General features: G+C 42.2%; 2 protein-coding genes across 4 annotated transcripts; both read left to right on the top strand.

Annotated features, from left to right (window-relative positions):
• The first annotated feature begins 124 nt into the window (after positions 1 to 124).
• Positions 125 to 8,265, top strand: CENPH (centromere protein H). 3 transcript variants are annotated; one of them, XM_048291430.1, is made up of 9 exons: positions 125 to 251; positions 1,005 to 1,060; positions 2,273 to 2,321; positions 2,699 to 2,773; positions 3,456 to 3,512; positions 4,367 to 4,430; positions 4,728 to 4,779; positions 5,972 to 6,132; positions 7,407 to 8,265. In XM_048291430.1, the coding sequence occupies exons 1-9, from the start codon at positions 208 to 210 to the stop codon at positions 7,491 to 7,493; spliced, it is 645 nt and encodes a 214-aa protein (XP_048147387.1). In that variant the 5' UTR covers positions 125 to 207; the 3' UTR covers positions 7,494 to 8,265. The 3 variants fall into 3 exon arrangements, with proteins under 3 accessions (XP_048147387.1, XP_048147385.1, XP_048147386.1); XM_048291428.1 differs by lacking the exon at positions 125 to 251 and adding an exon at positions 272 to 561; XM_048291429.1 differs by lacking the exon at positions 125 to 251 and adding an exon at positions 704 to 909.
• A 117-nt stretch (positions 8,266 to 8,382) lies between these two features.
• MRPS36 (mitochondrial ribosomal protein S36) lies at positions 8,383 to 14,053 on the top strand. The gene is made up of 4 exons (XM_048292721.1): positions 8,383 to 8,464; positions 9,507 to 9,570; positions 12,329 to 12,531; positions 13,776 to 14,053. The coding sequence occupies exons 1-4, from the start codon at positions 8,426 to 8,428 to the stop codon at positions 13,791 to 13,793; spliced, it is 324 nt and encodes a 107-aa protein (XP_048148678.1). The 5' UTR covers positions 8,383 to 8,425; the 3' UTR covers positions 13,794 to 14,053.
• Positions 14,054 to 15,504: the final 1,451 nt, after the last annotated feature.

Here is a 15,504-nt window from a genome sequence, read left to right as displayed (position 1 = left end):
AGAATGGGACGGCGGCCGCCCCCGCGATGGGGCTGCGCCCCCGTACCGCCCTGGGGGACATCAGCAACTGCGTGGCTGAGCCGAAAGTGCGGCCAGTCGCCAAGAAGTTGACGTTGGAGGGGGACCAAGGGCAGCCGAGTGTCAAGTACGCCCCTGTCCCGGAGAGGATGGTCGCTAGGAGGCTGCTGAGGTTTTCCGCAAAGGAAAATGTGCCTCCGCCAGCCCCGGAGCCCCAGACAGAACCCCGACAGGTACCGTCTGCGGCCTCCTTGTGCTGTGCACCCCTTTCCCAGCCCAGTGCTCGGCTGCTGCTGCGGCCATGCCTTCCTCTGGTGCCCTGACATAGGGGTCGCGAGCCCCTGCAGTGCCGATGGGCCCTGTTCCACCCGCGGAACCCTCCCTTCCTGCTGTGGGCAGGCAGAGCAGCCCAGCTCCCCCTCTCCAGTGCAGCCGAGACGCAGCTAAAGCTGCACCGCTGCCCGGCAAAGATCATGTGACCAACAGCGATAAGCCACATTCCAGCTGCAAGGCCTATTGCTTCTATCTCCGCACGAACACTAGGTCAGAGGGAAGGATTATTGCGCTTTACCTAGTGCCCGCCCACTCCGGTTTTTCCCCTTGCGTGCACTGAGCCAGCGCCCCTGCACCTCCCGCAGGCCGGGCCGGGGGCGCGGCCCTCCCCCGCCGCTGCTCTGCGCAGGCGCGGGGCGCGCGCGGGCAGCCGGGAGCCGCGCGGTTTGAAGGCGCGGCGATGGCGGCAGTGACTGAGGAGGAGGTGGACCGGGCCCCGGCGCTGGCCGGGGAAATGGAGTCGGCCCTGGCCTCGGCGCTGACTCGGGAGCTGGAGCTGGCTTCGGCCCCGGCGCGGCCCCGGGACGGCGGCGACGTGAGTGTTCTCACTCTGGTCCGGTTAGTGCCGACGGGACGGGACAGGGAGGAGCAGCCCAGGGGTGGATTGCAGGGATGCGCAGCCTCTGACCGTTGTCTCTTTACTCCCGCCGCAGCCTGAGGGACCAAATGAAGGAGCAGCTCATGGAGTACAACACTGCCATTCTTGGCGGTAAGTACATCCCTTCTCGCAGTGGGATCTTGCACTAACAAAGAATGCGACGTGGCATATATATATATATATAAAGTCTTTAATTATTTATCAAAAGTGCTTCTTACGATAATGAAATGTTTTTCTTGGCTGTACGTTTTACCACGTTTTCTAGGCAGCTTTTGAGACGTATTTGAATGTTAACGAAGATGCCATATAGTTGTTGCCCACTGCCCTTTCTCTTCTTTTCTGGGTTTGAACTTAAGACTCCTCTGACACATAGTGATGGTTTTCAGAAGTCTGGTCACTGGGGCTGAAGTCTTGCCAAAAGTCTGCCAAAGTGTTTGGCAGCAATACTGATTTAAGGTGTTTCCATTACCTGAAGAATCACTAGATTATTTGGGTTGAAAAGGACGTTAAAGATATCTGGTTCCAAACCCCCCACCACGCTCAGGGACACCTTCCACTACCAACCTGACAACCTGATCTTGAACACTTCCAGGGATGAGGCATCCACAGCTTCTCTGGGCAGTCTCTGCCAGTGCCTCACCATGCCTCACCACCCCACAGTATATCTAATCTAAGCCTACCCTCTTTCAATTTAAAGCCATTTCCCCTTGTCCTGTCACTACATGCCCTGGCAAAAAGTTCTTCTCCAGCTCTCTCATAAGCTCCATTCACAGAAATGACTCAGTAACGTCACCATGCAACCTTCTCCAAGCTGAACAGCCACTCTCTCAGCCTTTCCTCAAAGGAGAGGTGCTGCAGCCCTCTGATCATCTTCACTGACCTCCTCTGGACCTGCTCTAGCAGATCCATGTGCTTCTTATGTCAGGAATCCCAGGCCTGAATGCAGCACAGCAGGTGGGGTCTGCCAAGAGCAGAGTAGAGGGGCAGAATCATCTCCCTCAACCTGCTGGCCACAGTTCTGATACAGCCAGGGTGAAGCTGGGTACATGCTCTTCCACTGAACCATCCACTGGCATGTATAGAGCAATGTCATGAACCAGCTCCAGCTCATCTAAAAAGTGGTGAATTAAAATATTTTAAAGCCTAATTATTTCTCTGATACAGATTGATAGTGTAGTCTCATTAACAGTAAAAGAGATAATAAAGCTTGGAGGTAGAAGTAAGAAATAATCTGTTCACACAAAAAATGCTGATCCTTTATGTTCTGTAGATTGTCTTTAAAAGTCTCTGCTGTGCTTTTTAAAATGATGTTCTCTTTTGCAGGTCAAGAAAATTTCCCTGATCATGTAATTGAAGAAAAATATATCCAGAGGTATGTCACTGGATAACTTCAAAATTCTCTTGTAGGTATTCCTTCTTAGTGAATTGCTGGATTAACAACCAGTACTTTGGAGAAGTTTGGTGAAAATAATGGAAACTAAGAGAAAATGTGGGGGAAAAATGCTTTATTCATTTTCCTAATGTATTTCTGTATCCGAGATGGCTTTTAAATTTGCAGTCCTTTATGTGATGGCTAGAATTCACTAATATAGTTTCACATAGTAAATTACTCCTGACCCTAATAATTTGTGGCTTACATGAAAAATTCTGACATTAGATATGTAGAAAGCAAGTTAAAAAGTGACACTGCTTTTAAACTTCGTTATCTTCACACTCAGGTTGTCTGTCTTACTGCTTTTTGTCTTTCAGTGCCTCACAAGATTTGCAAAGAGAGACAGAGGAAGTAAAAGTCTCTTTCCAGAACAAGGCATTGGCCTTGCAAAGGTAAAATTTTCTTCACCCTTTATTTGGAGATTTCCTCTCTGTGTGTATAGATGCATATATACATAAGCATATATACATAGGTCTAATTAAAATGGGATTTTTAAGTGATATGGGAGCTTAGATTTTAAGTACCATTGAACCCCATAGGAATGCAGATGGATATGCTGTAGAAAACAAAACAAAAAACCCCCCACCAAAACTAAAAACTTACCAGTTGAAATGTGTGAACCCTAAAGTTACTTCACAGTTATGAAAGTGTGACTGTACAGATCAGAAAGCATATTTCTTGGCAGTATTTTCCAAATGCATATGAAAAGGTGAAAGTTGATAATGTTAGGCATCCCATGTTGCATGGCTGTTTATTTGAATTCACACTTTTGCCCATCTTCCTTTCTGCAGACTCTGGGATTAATGGTGTCCAAATATGTTGGTCAAGAGGAAAAGGAGTTGTCAGTCTCACAAATAATCATTGATACTTCTTTCTTGTCCTGAGAGTTAAGGCCCATTTTTAAAGAAGTATGTTATTTAAAAGGTGCTGAATATTGTGTTTATAGAATTTCAATGTGAAAGTGGACAAAAGTGGAATTCTGGAAATTATCTTTTTCTGTTACTTATTTAAATCTGCTTCTTTCTGTTTGCTATGAGTTCTCATCAGTCTTATGTTCCTTCTTACACTATGCAGGATCCAGATTATGGATATCCTGAGAAACAAAGTGAATCAAGATGATGAGGAGTCACGGTAAGGTGTTCTTGGGGGTCAGATGGCTAGAAAGGAACGGACTTTGCACAGTTTATTGTGACACATTTCTAGATTGTTTCATTTTACCTCTTACGAAAGCAAGCTTCCTTTTTCTAGACCTGACAGAATGATACACTGTCTACCTTCTGGCTAGAATCAGCATGATCAGACCTCATACACCCACTCTAGATTTACAGACGGGCTCTGAATTTACCCACCTTTGATTACAGAGATCATAACTCTTGATTCACTAGTGAGAACTGCTTGTAGCCAAGAGAGCTTTTTGTCTTTAGTGCCTGAATTACCTGCATTTGTAATAGCTGAGCAGATTACAGGCTTGTAACAGGGCCTTGCCTCTACTTTGCTGCCTTTATTAATTAACCATGTAGGAGCAAAACGTCTTTGAAAAAGAACTGAAAGCTTAAACATATTTAAAAGTAGCTTTCCACTTCCTACCTAATATTAGCAGGTGGATACATATGAAATGTAATATGAGAAATTTCATTTCTATCAGAAATACAGCTAAGGGATTGCATCTCCATGATTTAGGAGCTTAAATTCGTAGCCATTTCCAAATAGCTAGACTTTCTTGATGCCTTCCAAACTCTGTGATTGAAAATGTTGGACAGCCTTAAATGAAATCTTAGGGAAACCGAGAGAAAAGTAAGGGAACTCTTTGGCCTCTTCAATGATACTTAGTATATTAACTGTAAAAAGTGTGCAGTCATGTAATATTATTTTTCTGTTACAATAAAGGAGAAATTCTTTGTTTAAATCAAATAAAGTTGAATAAAACATTTATGATATTGACTTATATCAGTGGTCTTACGGTATGCAACTGTTTCCTTCTTTAGTCTGATCCTGGAAACAATGAAACACATAATATCGCTCAGCCAGGCAATAATTGAGCATCAGCAGGTGAGTGGCCGTTGCAGCTTCTGTTGCTGTTGTGCAGGTCAACCAACCTCAGCATGGGCACTTTGAAAACAACAGGACTGCACAAGTCCTTTGAAGCTAAATATGTGGTGATAAGGGTGAAGTTCCTACTCACCAATAATCTCAAAATTACTGAGAGGATTACTTAAAGTGAGCGTGTAAGTAAGTATGTTTTAGAGTTGCCCTTAGCTGTGGATTGCGCTTTTGTGGATTTGAATTAGCATCTTTCAATATTTTTGGAGACAAGAGTCTGGAAAATACTTTTTTTTTCCCTTTCAGCGAGCACACTCGAAGGAGCAGCAGTTGATTGACATTAAAAGGAAAAGACTCTGTAAGTGTGTATTATCTGTATTGACTTTGGTTTGTATTTTAATGTAGAGTTCATATAGTTCATATTTTGAAGTTGTTCTTGTAGCAATATTAATTTACATGGGAAGTAACAAAACTCTCAACACTGTTATAAAACTTGTTAAAAGAGTAGGAAGTACTGTAGAGATGAGCTGGTATGTTCCCTGTTTGGACATGAGACTGACACATTAGAATGAGAAATGCAAGACAACACTCAAAAACAATGTGGCAGCATTTTATTATTTAATATAAGCTCCCCAGAAAGTTACACATTGGTTAGTCATTTAAATTAGCCTTATAGCACCTAAAAGATACTTTTTTGTCATACTGCACATTTATGAGGTGTTTGCAGGATAGGGAGGGGATTTACTTACAAAGTGTATATATATATATTGGTATTCAGTAGTCTTGTTAGAGTGGGTCAAATTTAGGAGTGAAGTCAATATTCAGACTTCATAAGGTAAATGTGTTCTTTCTTTCATGACCAAGTTTGTCACCAATTTTAACAGCTGTTGTTTGATTCATGCATAGGGAGTTGTGTATATGTTGACAGTAATGAACAAACACAATGAAATAACTGTTCACATGGGAAAAATGAACATACTTCATATCTTTGCAAATAAAGGAAGGAGTGCTCTGCCAGCATTCTTTCAACATATGAACTGTCCCTAAACACTTTTAATCAGTCTAGTTTTTAGCGTGGTTTCCTATAAAAATAGTAAAATTCACTGGTCATGTCCATATGCTTGTTGTATGACTTTGGAATTTGGTTTCAATGAAATCTGAAAAAGGAGTAAGGGTCTTAAAAAGGTATACAAAAGACCTATACAAGTTGTGGCACTTGAAGACACTTGAAAGGGTATAGGACTGATGTGCAAATTAATGGTCCCTGTCTGAGGGAAATGCAGACAGCATACAATGTACTTCCTGTTTTGCTGTTGGCCAGGGAGCCAATTGTTGTAGTTTGATACCAGGTAGCCACTTTCATGTGTTTCATGTGTTGGTTCTTTCATGAAATTAATATCTTGAGGTATATTGGAGGGAAGGAGTGGAGGGTAAAGTTAAGGTTTTTGCAGTGGAAGTGCTTTAGGTGGCTGTGAGGAAAAAAGAATATCTTCAGTTCTACTGTTCACCTAACTACTTCTTAATGCTTCATTTTCCTAATAATGTAACAGCACTAAAAAAAGATATAGGACAGAAACTACGGCAAATTCAGAACATGATGAAAAGGGAAAGGGAGAAACAAGCAGCTGTGAATGCCACTGCAAAACAGAAGTTGTTTGATAAATTAGAACAAGAAAGACAGACAACTACAGTAATTCAAAACGTGTTCCAGGTAATGTTTTATGGCTTTTAGAACCAAGTTTACAATTTTTCATTACACTCAAGATAACATACTGTATGGCAAATGTAACTTACACAAACTGTGTAACTTTTGTGTTTCGAAAACTGTTTTCTAAAACCTTTAACAGTGGTAATGGAAAAACTGTGTATGGAAGGAAGACTTCTACTGCTTTAAAGGCTAAAAGCCTGAAATTGTCACGAGCATCTTTGCATTATTTTTTTTGCAGGGTTTAGAGACAGTCTATCAATCTGTCTTTGTTTCCTTGAAGGTACAAAGATAATGCACTTTTTTGAACGTCTGTCACAGCAATGGCTGTATTTCCTTCTACTCTTCATTGCCTCTGCGCCCTACCAAATCAGTTCCCCCATCTCATGGTTAGAAAAAATAAGTAGGTGTTAATCCCATGTTACCAGTGACCCTCCATCTGCCCCTTCTGACCACATGCCTTCTCTGTGTCATCCCCTGCAGCCCTGTGAAAGCCCTGGCCTGCAGCCACAGCCAGTCTCCAGATCCTTTCAGCAGTGTAGCCTTTGCCCTTTTAGTTATCCAGGTGTCAAGGGCTGCCAACTAATCTGTACATGCAGCCAGTTGACTGGCAGGTCACCTGGAGTGTGAAGTCATAAAAAGTGAGGAAGAAAACCTCATGGTTTTGGGTTAAGGTGGAAGGGTCTCAGGCTGCATAAGAATGTCAAGGACAGAAAGAGTATTCTGTCTTTTTACATTGCATCCTGTGGCTGCTACTGGTTTGCATTGATTACATTGTTACAGCTCAAATTGAGAACGAGAAATCTAACGTTTTACTGGGTTTTAGAATAGGGTCTAAAACAATCTCCTGGTTTTGTATTCCTGAAATTTTCTGAGCCCTTAGTAGAGAAGATCCTTTTTGGTTAAATTTAAATTCCCATTTTCAATCCAGAATGGCAGGGTGAGAATGTTAACTGTGTTATTTTGTATTTGAGGCAAACTTTATTTCGCATTGTTAAAAACATTCTCTAGGTTTCTGCATTTAAAATAGGGGTAGTATGCAGGCCCCTCTAGGAAATCAAAAAGCTTAGATTTGGGGGCTTTTTTGCCTGTTTATCAAATAGGATCCAAACCAGTACTTCCTCTTCTCCTTTTTCCCCCCATCCTGCCTACTTCAAACATTTTTGAATTTCAAGGGCTTTCAAATTAATAATTAAAAAGCAGACTTTCTTTGAGATATTTTACTAGGAATTGTCCTTTTTAAGGGCTTGTTTTAACCTGTAAATCTTTCTCATTTATAGAGTATCATAATTGGAAGTGGAGTTAACTGGGCAGAAGATCCATCTTTAAAGACAGTTGTTCTACAGCTTGAGAAAAATGTCTCCTGAGACAGAAGATGTGGTGTTTATTTTATACATTTTATGCATTTTCACTAAACTTGATAGGTTATACATTTCTCAAAGATACACTTCAAGAATTTCTGAAAAGATGTTGTTCTGTCTGGAGGATCAGAGTGTGCCAAGCAGTTCTTTGAAATTGTAAACAATGGTCGTGCAGCTGATAAGATGAAACTACCTGAAGACTCACTTCTGAAACTGTCCTGTCTCAAGCACTCATTTTCCTCTGAAAGGCAACAGTAACGCAAGGAAGTTTCAAGGTTTTATGTAGAAGTGGACTTAAAACTGAGGCTCTGCTGTACCCCTTTCCTGGTGACCAGCAGGCCATAGAGCTTAGGGCGGATGCATGACCTTGCTCTGTCCCAGTGGAAAGCTCAAGCTGGAAAATATTTAGCAAGTCTGGAGTTGGGATTATTTATGTTGTTAAGACATTATGTATTATTTCAAACAGCAGAAATTTTATGCTCTTGTTAGCAGCGACTCTTGTCTGCAGATGCAACTTCGTACTGTTGACTGTGCAGCAAGCAGTATTTTGCTTACATGTCTTTACTAGCATTTGCGCTTTTTTTAACTGGTGATGTTTGGTGTTTGAAGGAAATTGAGTCGGGGTGGTAGAAATCACTATGTTCCAGGAATGTGTAGTGTCCTTTTTTATCTTGGTGTGTATCTTCACTTTTAACTTGGCAAGTGATCCCAAGCTATTTTTTTAAAGTGAGTTCCTTGATCTAATAATAAGAATAAAGAGTTGATTTTCCTAAAAATGTTTTATTTGGTTTGGAGGCTTTTTTAAACTTATGGTAAAGCGGTTTTTTGGCGGGCCGGGCCAGAGTTCCGGGTCCCCCCCCACGGCGGGCGTTCGTGGCTATGGGCGGGGCCTCGCCCTCTGTGGGCGGGGCCCGGAGGTGCCACTCAGGTTCATCACCATGGGCAGCAAGATGGCGGCTGCCACCCGGGCGGTGCAGGTAAGGGCGGCCCCGGGACAGCGGTGTCTGAGGCAGCCGGGGCTCTGACTCGGGCGGCGGGGCTCGCTTGTCCTGCTGTCGCCGTCGAGCAGCAGGCCTGAGGCGGCCGCGGCTTGGGGACACGCCCCCGGGGCGGCCGGTGTCCTTGGGGAGAGCCGTGCAGTGGCGCGCGCGCGCGGTGTCGCAGCTGCCTGGTGCTGTGATAGCAGGGGGTGCGGAGCTGGCTGGCAGCTCCTTCCTAAACTGTGTCTCTCCAGGGTGAAAGTGCTTTGTACAGGCAGAGCACAGCTCGCGATTCCGTGTGCTAAAGCGCTGTGGAACTACGGGGCGGTTTGGATTGGAAGGGGCCTTAAAGGTCACCTCGTTACAACCGCCCCTGCCGTGGGCAGGAGCACCTTCACTATACCAGGTTGCTCAAAGCCCCGTCCAACCTGGCCTTAGACACTTCCAGAAATGGGGCAGCCACAGATTCTCTAGACAACCTGTGCCAATGCTTCACCACTCTCAAAGTAAAGATTTTCTTCCTAATCTTCGTAATCTTTCTAATCCAAACCTGCCCTCTTTGGGTTGTAAGGTGTCCTCAGAGCCTTCATCAGGCTGAGCAATCCCAGCTCTTTCAGCCTGTCCTGACAGGAGTGGTGCTTCAGCCCTCTGATCATCTTTATGGCCCTGCTCTGGACTCACGCTAGTACGTCCATGGTGTTTTTGCTTTGGGGATCCCAGAGCCGGACACAGCACTCTGGGTGGGTTCTCACCAGAGCAGATTGTATTGTGATTGCATTCATGCAATGGCAGTGGCTGTTACTGCACATACACACTGATGAGAAAAGGAAGACAAAGCCTGTCCCTGCTCTGGACATCAGGGTGCAGGCCTGCTTCTTAAAGTAAAATTCTTCTTGGGGTAAACTTAGAACTTCAAGAAGTAGTAAGTGTATCAGAGTAGTGGTGCAGAGAGCAGCAGTTGTTTGATACATTGTACATTCCATTTTATTATTTCAAGGTAACCTGTGTCTGTTTCTCTCACTAACTGGTCTCGTTCTAGGTAGTCAAGCCACATACTCCATTAATTAAATTCCCAGACAGAAAAAGTGGTCCCAGACCTAAAAGTAAGTATTTTGTGTATGGATACAGCTTGTACCACATTTCTTTACATGGACTGTTTTACTGAAGAACCAGCACCTAATATCTCTATTTCAGCTATACAGCTGAACTGAGTTGGACCAGGGTTTTTGAAACATGCTTGTTTTAGTTTACCGGCAACTGTTAGACTTTGTGTACAACTTCTTTTCTGTACAACTGTGTGGAGACACATAATGCATGCACATGTTTAATTTTTGCTCAAGAAAGGTTCACAAAGATTTCCAGTGTTGTTTTTCTACTTTTATATAAAGCCACATTTTCCCAAATACTAATATTTACTGAAATGAATGTGCCCAAGTCAGTTTGAAGCACCTTTAGGTATTCAATGATATTTGCATAAATTATGTTGCATTTTCCTCATTTTTTCTTAGTTGAAGCATGTCATGTATTTTCTGCTGTATTTTCAAAACATTATTATAGCTGGGAGAGACAGCCCTCTGTACATTTTAAGAAGTATTTTCTTGTATTACTAATTAATGCAGAGGGAAAAAAAAAATCATTGCAATCTTTTACGTTAACTTTTATAACTACACTAGTATTTATGGTATTCCCAATACTATTATATTTAAACCACAGATTTATATTAGCAATATGTTGGTTTAGAAGTCCTTTTGCATCAAAAAGCATGTGAAAGAAAAGTAGGAATTGTCTTTAAAAGCTCTGTTATTCTTACTTCTTTAGAAATTATACTGTGGCATGTTATTTGCCACAGTATTATCAAGCTTGCAATTAACTTTAAGTTTAGTTTAACATTCGAAAGCCTCTACAATGCACATAAATCCCTCTTCTGACTTACCTGTGAACTCTTCAGGAACTATTTTCTGCAATAACTTTCTGTCAAAATCCTGTACATTTTGCACAGTTCAGCCAATTGCTGAATCACCTCTCATGCCAGTGAACTACTTTCTCATAAACTTGACAATCTATTTCTTACCTCTTGTTTATCTCTGTGTCAGAAGATTTTTGTGACTGTATCTTTTAAGTATGTTAGACTTTTCTACCTTAATCAGGATCTGTCATCTCGTTAGTAAGCTGCAACCTACTCTGTCTTGCTTGAATGCTGTAGCAAAAACTGCATTTAACTGTACCAGATTGTTACTTCCATAGAGCTAACTGGCTCCTCAGAGCAACTAGGAATGTGAAAGGCCAGCCAGATTCTCCTGGGCCTTTTACTACTGCAACATCATGGTCTCAAACAGTGAAGGGAGAGATGTAGTAGAGACTGTATCAGAACTAAAGCAGCAGCAGTAAAACTTCTGATTACTGTACTTCTGATGGTTTTAATTAGCTAATGAGTCTACTCCAACTACACTTCAGACTAACACATAGAGGAAAATAGCAGAGGAAAATCCTTAACAAATCTCCATACTTTTTTGTGGTAGATGAAACAAACTTCGAGAAACTGCTTTTTTTTTCATATGTAAGGTGTGTTATTTCTTGGAACAAAAATACTTTTTCCCCTGTTCAGAATATGCTGCTTCTAATGAGCTCACTTCTGCCTTGCTCTGTTTGGAATCTTCCATCATTTCTGAACCACCTTGGGACTTCCAGACCCAGTCTTATGACTGACAGCTTCTGAATATGCCTCTCAATGGTGGCTTGGTCACAATGCTGCAGCTGTTTGGTGTCCCAATCCTGCAACTGCCTCAGATTCATTAAGGCTAAAAGTCCCTCCTCTCCTTTGTGGTCATTGGTTTTGTTGGAGCCAGGAAGGACAAAGGAAGGCAAAACGGTGGTGGTTTAGCTGCTCACATGCTTTGGTACATGCAGTCTTCATGCTGCTTATTTTATGGGTGTATAGAGCCTCTGTCCAGCTGTTAGATGTTCCACTTGTCTTGCTCATTTTTCTGGAGCACTGGGAGGGACTTCTGTGAAGCATTCTGCTTTGTCAGGTGTTTCACCCTTACATATATAGAGGACTGAGTGCTAAAATGAACATATTGCTGTGGTCTTTGTCCTGCCCAGTGGGGTAATTGCATATTTCCATTGTAAAATCCACCCTGGTGGGACAGACCTAAGGTTCGGAATGCTGACTGTGACAACACTGCCTTTTTGTCATCTCTTCTATCTGCACAATCAAGGCAACTTCTCTAATGTGAATTCCTGAAGCTTAGCTCCTGATCCTCACCTGTGAGGAACTTCATGCACTCCTCAGTCTCTGCATTTCATTAACATTGGCTGTTGATGCCTGATACTTGTTGGTCATTCTGCATATCATTAACAAAATGTGATAGGATGCCATTTTGTAGTATTAAAAATGGGTACAGCACTGCATTGCATGTTGTGGTCTGTTGTGATTGTGACCTTTATCCTTCTGTAAGCCTCTAGATCTTTTTCATTTGTCTCTCTTTACAGTTGCAGTAAACAAAAAGCATCATCTCAGTTAGTTTTCTACATAATTGCCCACACACAAACATTTACATAACTTTATGCTTTTTCTCCAAGTACAGCTTCCCAGTGAAAGAGCCATTGTTAGGGTATATGCTGATACATCTTCTGTTTCCACATCAGTGTTTCTGCCATTCAAACTACTGTCAGAATTTTTAGACTCTGCACTTGATACATTTAACAACAAAAAAAGCAGGTTATGAAAAGTAGACTTAACTCTTTTAGGTACTTGTTATAACAAATAAGATTTTTAAGCAATGGTAAGTTTTATTGGCTGTTCATTAATTTTACAGTCTATTAATATTTCTGTAAATGGTTTTGAAATCTGGTTTTCAGTACAGGAATCTCTACAAGCAAGTGTGCCATCTCTCCATGCTTCAAAAGCAATGGAATCCGTAGGAGGCGTATCACCGGCCTTTCAAAATATATCACCCGTTAGTAGAGTACAAGGTACACCAGACACTTCTGAATTAACAAGAACTTTACCTCAGAAATACAGGAGGAGACAAATGTCAGATGAAGAGATTGAATACATTCAAGTAAGTTTTCTTCTTTAGCTTATTTCTACACCTTCTTGTACGGTATTACATAGTAATTCTTTTTAAGTGTGTGCCCTGGGCTTTCATGGTTTTCATATGCAATACCCAAGGTACCAGTTCTTAATACAGAAGGTAGCCAACTCTCACTGGTTAGCAGCTTGTGGTACCACAGAGTAGAGAGATTTGGACTTAGAACAGATGTGCAGGTAAGCTGGTGATAGTCACAGCCTGCATTAATTGCCACCACTATCTGTTTTATAACAGCTGTTTAATGTGTAATTTGACTGTGCTGGACAGGAGCATGAAAGTCTGTTCTCAGACCAGGAAAGGTTATTACCAGGTGATTGAAGTCCAAAATATTGCTCAAATTAGTTTTGTAAGTTATTTATTAATAAATTAACTCTTGTATTTCTAGTAGTGGAAACATTTTATTAAATTTGATATAAGTATTTTCTTCAGTACTTGCAAATACAACACTGTACATGAAAAGCAAGAAAAACCTGCTTCTGTTCTGTAACAATTCTCAGTTGTAAAAACTGATGATTCACAAGGGAGAATGCACAAAATGCAAGGAATCTGTGAGGTGATTTTGAGTTTGAAATGAAAATATGCTTGCAAAGCTTTGTTAAACGGTAAGGATATGTATAGCATAACCATGTTAGTATAGGAAATAATTTTTCCTTCATGTATGTAAGTATGCCGCATCTATATAGTAGAAACAAAATCAGTTATTTCCCATAGTAATACACGTCTTCACTTTTTGCATAAGTTTGCTTAACAGTGAGGTAAGTTGTAAAATAATTTTGTTGGGAAAATAATGAACTGAATACCTTTCTGATTTCTCATAAAGCTTGTAATGACTCTGGCTTTGTTTTTACTTTGCACTTTGGAATGTGGGCAGTAAAAGTAATTTTAAAACTTGTGTTTCCTGTCGTTATGTTTGTCGGACATTTTTAAGGTTAAGAGTCAGGTTTCTTCAGAGAAAGAGACATGGAAGCAGCTGTAACTGTAGGTTGCATGTGTTGATTTTTTTGTATTCTCCCTTAAAAAACGTAGCCGTTACTGGTAGATGCTGGTATTTGACACTCTGTGCCTGTTCTTATATAGATAAAAAAGTCAATATTTAAATCAGAAATTAAAACTAGAACTATGTCTCTTAGTCCTTAACAGTGCAAAAGAGAATTTGATCTCAGTTTTACATTCCATTAGTGGAATATATTTAACTGTATGCTTTTCTTTTACAGCGTGGAGGTCCAGAATAAGTGTAGAAGATAGTTTGTTAGCCACTGCTGAAGAATGAGGTATTATATTCACAAAAAAGGTGTTTCCTTAATATTAAAGATTATTGTATACTAATAGCTTTAATAAAATCCCATATGATGGATGAGAAGATTGACACAACACACAAGATACTGATTTGTGACTGAGAAGGATTTTATGTTGATGGCTAATAGCAACTGAATATATATAATTTCTGCACAATTAAAATATTTTTCTAATTAGCCATTTGAAAAGTCAACAATCTAACAGAGTAAGTTTGTTTTTCTACTGATTGAGATCACAAAATCACAGAATGAGTCAGGTTGGAAGGAGCCACAGTGGGTCATCTTGTCTGACCTTCCTACTCAAGCAGGATCATCCTAGAGCCCATGGCACAGGATTGTGTCCAAATGGTGCTTGAATATTTTCAGTGAGGAAGATTCCACAACCTCTCTGGTCAGTCTGTTCCAGTGCACGGTCACCTGCACAGTAAAGTTCTTCCTGGTATTCAGGTGGAACTCCCTGTGCATCAGTTTCTGCCCATTGCCTCTTGTTCTGTTTCTGTTGCTCAGCACCACCGAGGAGAGCCTGGTCCGTCTTGGCAATTTCCCTTCAGGTACTGATGGACGTTGATGAGGTCCCCACTCAGTTGTATCTCTTTGAGGCTGAACAGGCCCAGCTCCCTCGGCCTTTCCTCATAACAGATGCTCCAGACCCCTCATCACCTTTGTAGCCTCCACTGGACCCGCTCAGGAGTTCCATGTCTCTCTTGTCCTGAGGAGCCCAGAACTGGACACAGCTCTCCAGGTGAGGCCTCACCAGGGCTGAGTACAGGGGCAGGATCGCCTTCCATGACCTGCTGGCAATGCCATTCCTAATGCCCCCCAGGATACCACTGGCCTCCTTGGCCACCAGGACACTCTGCTGGCTCATGGACAGCTTGGTGTCCACCAGGACCCGCAGGTCCTTCTCTGCAGAGCTGCCCCCCAGCAGGTCAGCCCCAGCCTGTGCTGGTGCCTGGGCTTGTTCCTCCCCAGGTGCAGGACCTGGCATTTGCCTTTGCTGAATTTCAGATGGTTCTTCTCTGCCCATCTCTCCATCCTGTCAAGGTCCTTCTGAAGGGCTGCAGAGCACGCCTGGGTATGTTGGCCATTCCTGCCAACTCTGTGTCCTTGGTGAATTTGCTGAGGAGGCATCTGCCCCTTCATGCAAGTCATGGATGAACAAGTTGAACGGTTAAGCATTGAACCTTGGGAGACACCACTAGGGACAGGCCTGCAACCAGACCCTGTGCCACTGATTTTGACCCTCTGGGATCTATTGTTCAGCCATTTCTCAACCCACCTCACTGTCCACTCATCCAGCCCACAGCCCAGAGTTTGTCTATGAGGATGTTGTGAGAGACAGCTTTGAAATCCCTGCTGAAGTCAAGTAGACAATATCCACTGCTTTCCCCTCATCCCTCCAAGCAGTTGTTTCATTGTAGACGGCAATCAGGTTGGTCACATGCTACTATTCCTGAATCAGCTTCTTGTCATCCACACAGGTAGAGATGGCCTCCACTGTGAGGCATGCCATCACTTTTCTAGGGATTGAGGTAAGGCTGACTCACCAGGGTGACTCACTGGTAATGATTTTACAGGCACGAATGGGACACTGAAGTGCTCTCAGAGATGATGGCTGTTCTTCACAGCTTTGCAGCTTTGTTATCTT

Source organism: Corvus hawaiiensis, chromosome Z (genome assembly GCF_020740725.1).
Source record: "Corvus hawaiiensis isolate bCorHaw1 chromosome Z, bCorHaw1.pri.cur, whole genome shotgun sequence".
NCBI lineage: Eukaryota > Metazoa > Chordata > Aves > Passeriformes > Corvidae > Corvus > Corvus hawaiiensis.
This window is presented reverse-complemented; position numbering and strand designations above follow the sequence as displayed.

Bases quoted from the DNA above. Each gene is read 5' to 3' on its own strand.
- CENPH (XM_048291428.1), top strand. From the start codon at position 371: ATGGGCCCTGTTCCACCCGCGGAACCCTCCCTTCCTGCTGTGGGCAGG. The intron at 3,513-4,366 runs GTAAGGTGTTCT...TTCCTTCTTTAG, and splicing joins CAAGATGATGAGGAGTCACG to TCTGATCCTGGAAACAATGA. The intron at 6,133-7,406 runs GTAATGTTTTAT...TCTCATTTATAG, and splicing joins TAATTCAAAACGTGTTCCAG to AGTATCATAATTGGAAGTGG.
- MRPS36 (XM_048292721.1), top strand. From the start codon at position 8,426: ATGGGCAGCAAGATGGCGGCTGCCACCCGGGCGGTGCAG. The intron at 8,465-9,506 runs GTAAGGGCGGCC...GTCTCGTTCTAG, and splicing joins CTGCCACCCGGGCGGTGCAG to GTAGTCAAGCCACATACTCC. The intron at 9,571-12,328 runs GTAAGTATTTTG...TCTGGTTTTCAG, and splicing joins AAGTGGTCCCAGACCTAAAA to TACAGGAATCTCTACAAGCA.